The sequence below is a fragment of the Ictalurus furcatus genome, chromosome 21, assembly GCF_023375685.1.
Source record: "Ictalurus furcatus strain D&B chromosome 21, Billie_1.0, whole genome shotgun sequence".
NCBI classification, from domain to species: Eukaryota; Metazoa; Chordata; class Actinopteri; order Siluriformes; family Ictaluridae; genus Ictalurus; species Ictalurus furcatus.
This window is the reverse complement of record NC_071275.1, coordinates 12,633,294-12,638,352: the sequence shown is the minus strand read 5'-3', so window position 1 is coordinate 12,638,352 and position 5,059 is coordinate 12,633,294. Positions and strand designations below refer to the sequence as shown.

Below are 5,059 nucleotides of genomic sequence, written 5' to 3'. Positions count from 1 at the left end.
AAACAAAGATGTAATTGATTTTGTACTTCTGTATATTAAAGGGGTATTTCTTTTGTTATGAAACAAAAATATGTTTGTTTTTTTATGTGTATAGCCCAATCAAAAAAAAAATGGAACAGTTTACTGGCCTCGTCTGCTTTGGGCTGTGAAATGCTATCTTTAATAAACCTCTAAAACTATTATGGTTTGAAGGATTTTTTCTTCATGAATGGGTAATTTCATGTTGGAAAAGAATCTTATGAGGGGCTCCATGGTTTGAAACTAGTCAAAGCCCAGCAAAAATAAGTAGAAAGCATTATTTCATATTCATGAAGAAAACAACAAACATTCTTTTGTGCATTTGTTTATTTGTACTGGCAACAAATACTTAAAAAATAAGTACAACAACCCCTTCAACTGAACAAAATGTAGTGTCCTTTTGTTGCCATGGTTACAAAAAAAGATATTTACAAATTCCCAAAATAGTTTGACAAACAGATGACAGTCAAAGCATGGTATGCAGGCATCATTACTGACAACTGTGATGCCTTTCTTTTTCTCAAATGTGTCACACATGCCACACACCACATTACTATTAAATGCAAACGTGCTGTGGTGTACGTGAACTAACAGTCTGTATTCCTCAGGAGCTATGTCCACCCACAGCACATACACATATCAGACAGTACTTAAGCCTTAGGTCATGTTTTTACCTATGAACCAAGACACCATGACAAGAATCACATCAGGGGTTCCTCAGAACATTTTTAAAAACCTGGCACTAAGGGAATCTTTATACTAAATGGTTATACAGAAGTGTAGCATGAATTTATATAGCTCCTAGTCTACATATGAACATGGCACTGTATTTATCCTTCCTGTTCTACCATGTCATGAGTGGATCAAGACCATATTGGGTCACAAGACTACAGTCATGTCTCTAAGTGTTGTGAAATGCCAAACTATTTTTTAACCCTTCATATACAAGAAAGCGAAAGTGAGTACTTTAGCTAACCTATCAGATATTCACACATTAAATGAGGTTTGGTGATGAAACTTAAATCTTTGGTAAGTTACTCCAAAAAAAACAACTACTACTATTTATAAACTTATTTTCATAGTGAAAAGGCACTTTAAATTATTTACTGTGTTTCCCACTGAAAATTATGTAAACAGTACATACTAAAAGGCACATACTGTGCATCAAGTATTCCAGGATTCAAGTCAGAGGTATCTGGTGATTCAAAGTCTTTAAACAACTTAAATGTACACTGTATGAAATATATACATGAATATCTCAACACTGCTGAACTGCATGTTTGAAGGAGCGGTGGGTCCAGCTGTGCATTGAATATCTACTCCTAAGAATTTCAACCTTTTTTAGCCCTTTTTATTTTCTCTTAAACAGCAGGCATCACCATAGGTATTTCTCAGACGTTTAAATAAACCAATCAAACCAGTGTTCTTAGATCTATTTGCACAGACTACAAAGGTGAGAAGCTTGACTTACAAACAGTAATCGAAATCACTTTGTCTTGGAATCTTGAATCTGCTCAGCCTTCCCCTGTATTCAACCACTGAAAACAGTCGGAGATCCCCGATAGTGCAAGCAGACACAAGCAGATGAACGTTCATACTGGTGCTTCACCAGCTTCAGTAACATTCTCCTTCATCTCTTTTCTCAAAGTCTGGCACCACTTGGTCAGTTGAGTGCCTAGAGTTAGGGTGCTGGCTGACAAAGGCATTGGTGCTACAGTGGAGCCATGGGTGCAGCAAAATGTCTGCGGCCTCCAACCTCTCCATGGGTGACTTTCTGAGCATGCAGCACACAAGAGACTTGGCTCTGGGTGACAGAGTCTCTGGGATTGTGAAGGCACCCCTGCGGATTTTACTGAACAAGGCAGCAGGCTCCACATCTTGAAAGGGGTAGCGACCCACCAACATGGTGTAGAGCACCACTCCCAGGCTCCAAATGTCTGCTGCCTTTCCAGAGTATGAATGCCGTGAGTTCAAGATCTCCGGTCCCACATAGGCTGGGCAGCCATGTTTGTCTGTGAGAGAGTCGTCATCTCCATTCAGGAGACAGGAGTCCTCTAGGTTCTGCAAAACCAGCTTTGTTCTGTGGGCAAAGAGGAAAGTTCAGTTAGTTCACTTTCCACCAATAAATTTGGTCCCTGAGTTATTACAGAGGAATCCAAACTCAAAAGGATGTCTTTACATCACATACTTATACTGTATAGTTATTACTATGAGCTTGTTTTTCTGATAAGAAAAAAGTTAAAAAAATAATACCTGACCTTTGTGCATCAGTAAAGACAAACTTGCGTAACTTGAGGTCTCTCAGTACAACGCCGTTTTCATGACAGTGCATGACTGCTGACGCCATCTGCCTGAAGAGACGCACAGCTTCATCCTCTTGGAGCCTCTTACAGGTGCGCACATATGAGTGCATGTCACCATAGTTGCACTCAAAGAAGATGTATACATTCTGCTCCCCCATGATTACCTCTGATATCTTACAGATGTTATCATGGGGCAGCAGACGGGTGTATGGAGCAATGAGCTCATGGTACTTCCTCATTGAAAACACCTAGCAAAGAAAAGAATAATTTGATTGTAGACCAGCACAAAAAACTAGACTATTTCTTTGTCCACACAAGAATGGTTAACAGAATGACCTCATCATGTTATAGACTTAAAATGAGTCCATATAACGAAATACTTGTTGCTTATTAAGTTGTCCAGTCACTTTTAGTAACCAAGGACTAGTGGTACACTATGGGAACAGGAATCCCCAGAATATTGCAGGACATTGACCTTACCTTACAGGAATGCTCCTGCTCAGTAATGCGATGGACAGCTCGATATGTCTGAGTGCCCTCTGCGGCCTCCAGTAGAATATAGGGCCCAATGGAAGAGAGACAGAGCTTCTCTGGGCCTGTGTGCTCTGTGCTGTGAGTTTGAGGGCGAAGGCAAGGGGCTAGACCAGGGGAGGGGGGCTGGCTCAGCCTACGGCGCTTGCATTTCAGTGCATGGGTGTTGTGGGAGTCTTCACAGTCTACTCTCTTCAGTCGCAGTGGGAGCGCAGGTGCTGAGAGGTTCATACTCATCTATTAAAAAGGTGAAGCAACGGTTATGAATGAATAGAACCATCTAGCAGAAGTAAGTCAAGGTGTCATCTGAGGACAAAACATGAAAATGATCAAAATTTGATCAATGGCCTTCGATATTATAACTTGGTTAGCTTATGATCTGCATAGACAATAGACAAGGTCATTATACTGTGAAAGAACAACCAAGTGCACCACATGCTGTGTGTATTCCTGCATATTAGTACAGTAGTTGTGTAATATTTGCTTGCACACCAATTAAATTAAGAAAGTTTCTTTAGACTCATATAGTTGCATGACTCATATAGTTGCATTAGAAATAACAAGTGAGGTAAGGTGACAAAACCATCCTGAAGAAGGCAACGCTGAATCACATCCGCTGTTCCATCAGACAGACTAAAATGGGTGAATGTCTGTGTGATGAGCACAGCTGCTTTATGCAACCAGGCTCGTTCTCGAGTTACTGTCGAAAGCATAGGCGCTGCCAGTGAGTCACACACCGACCTATTACACATTCAAGCGCGCGTCATAACGTGACGTAGCGCAGTCTCGATTTTCCATTGCCGTGTGTGATAATTAACACATAATGTAGGCTACTCATATCTCCGTAAATAATAGGCAATTCTTTTTGGCTGCAACTCCAACCCAGATAACCCCCCCCCCAAAAAAAATTCTTTGAGATAGGCGAAAAAAAAGCCTGTCGTAGTTGAGTGGTCGTTTGCGAAAGAGTTGCACCATCACTTTTTCCATCTAAAGTTTAACCCAGACTATTTCACAATTACCTTTTCTAAAGAAAGCGCACCTAATCGAGGGTGAACACAAGCGGCGACAATATTTTCTTTATTAGTTTGATAGCAGGCAAATCGAAAAGGGCGACTCACCTCGCTGCTGAACAAAGGACTCGCTCCTCTTCAAGAACAGAACAATAGTAACTCAACTCCAGCGCCAGTTGTTGTAGCCAACTCAGCTATTTGTCTCCGTACATATTTATTTTTTCCCCCAACTTCATAAACAAACTTTTAAAACTAAAAGAAAGTAATTAATTCATAACATGTATAAAAGTTAACACAAGAACTCTTCCAGACGAATTATTGCCTCGAGAGAGTCTGGACGAGGTGTCTGCTCCTGAACTGTAGCGGATTGAGTTACGATTCCACAAAGTATCCGAGTCGGTAATGTTGAAGGAGATCAAAGGGACGCTGAATTCTGTTCGGACGTGGAGGTCTGTAGTTTCCTAGGTGAGATAAATTATGATGAGTCTTGAAGTGGAAATACCATCCAGCGCTTCTTCTTGTTGACACTAATGTCTTTGTTCCTTACGCCTGCTGAATGAAGGCTGATACTCGCAGGAACAACGTCGATCTTCTCGAGTACCACAGTCCTTGATTGCCAAATAAAGCAAAGCTGTTCGACGAGAACGCACCAAAATCAAAATGATGGTGTAAAGAGTTAATTGTATGTTTCTAACGAGCGGTTTAGACGGAGAAAAACAAACTTGTCCGGAAAGTTAGCAGGAATTGTGGGGGGTGGGGGGGGCGAAGGGAAACGTGTCCTGGCACCAGATGTCCTAGGCTGTTGTGAAGCCTTCAAGCAGGACTTAAGATCCCTTGATGAATGAGCTTTCACATCAGACGTGGCCCTTCCACCTGACCGTCCGATTTGTGGGCTTTCAGTTTGGTCGGCGACTCCTATTATGCTTTCCTGCGTGACACCAGCTCGCCTCGATGATGCTGTACTTAGCGCGATTGCAACATCTCGAGCTCCGCCTCTCGCGTCTGACGACATCTGTAGCACATCGCCGCAATAGCGGGCAGCACAGAGCTGTTGCACGGAGAGGGGGGGAGCAAACAAACAGCGGGGCACGAGAAGTAAACACTCGATGCGTCACGAAAGCAAATAGTTCTGAAATTTAACACAACACTAAGCTTAAAGAGCGGAAGTCGACCTGGTCGGTTATTTTATATTTATAA

General features: G+C 41.9%; 1 protein-coding gene across 2 annotated transcripts; it reads right to left on the bottom strand.

The window, feature by feature from the left end:
• Positions 1-327: 327 nt before the first annotated feature.
• trib3 (tribbles pseudokinase 3) lies at positions 328-4,852 on the bottom strand. 2 transcript variants are annotated; one of them, XM_053652705.1, is made up of 4 exons: positions 3,971-4,852; positions 2,802-3,158; positions 2,277-2,569; positions 328-2,098 (listed from the first exon to the last, which is right to left on the bottom strand). In XM_053652705.1, exons 2-4 carry the CDS (start codon positions 3,087-3,089, stop codon positions 1,633-1,635), a joined length of 1,047 nt encoding a protein of 348 aa, XP_053508680.1. In that variant the 5' UTR covers positions 3,090-3,158; positions 3,971-4,852; the 3' UTR covers positions 328-1,632. The 2 variants fall into 2 exon arrangements, with proteins under 2 accessions (XP_053508680.1, XP_053508679.1); XM_053652704.1 differs by having other exon boundaries at positions 2,802-3,089; positions 3,971-4,850.
• Between the last annotated feature and the right edge of the window lie 207 nt (positions 4,853-5,059).

What these genes read in the sequence shown, in the direction of transcription:
- trib3 (XM_053652705.1), bottom strand. Translation starts at nt 3,089, where the DNA reads ATGAGTATGAACCTCTCAGCACCTGCGCTCCCACTGCGACTGAAGAGA. An exon ending in AGCAGGAGCATTCCTGTAAG is followed by an intron (nt 2,570 to 2,801) that starts GTAAGGTCAATG and finishes TTTCTTTGCTAG; the next exon opens with GTGTTTTCAATGAGGAAGTA. An exon ending in GTCTTTACTGATGCACAAAG is followed by an intron (nt 2,099 to 2,276) that starts GTCAGGTATTAT and finishes CTTTGCCCACAG; the next exon opens with AACAAAGCTGGTTTTGCAGA.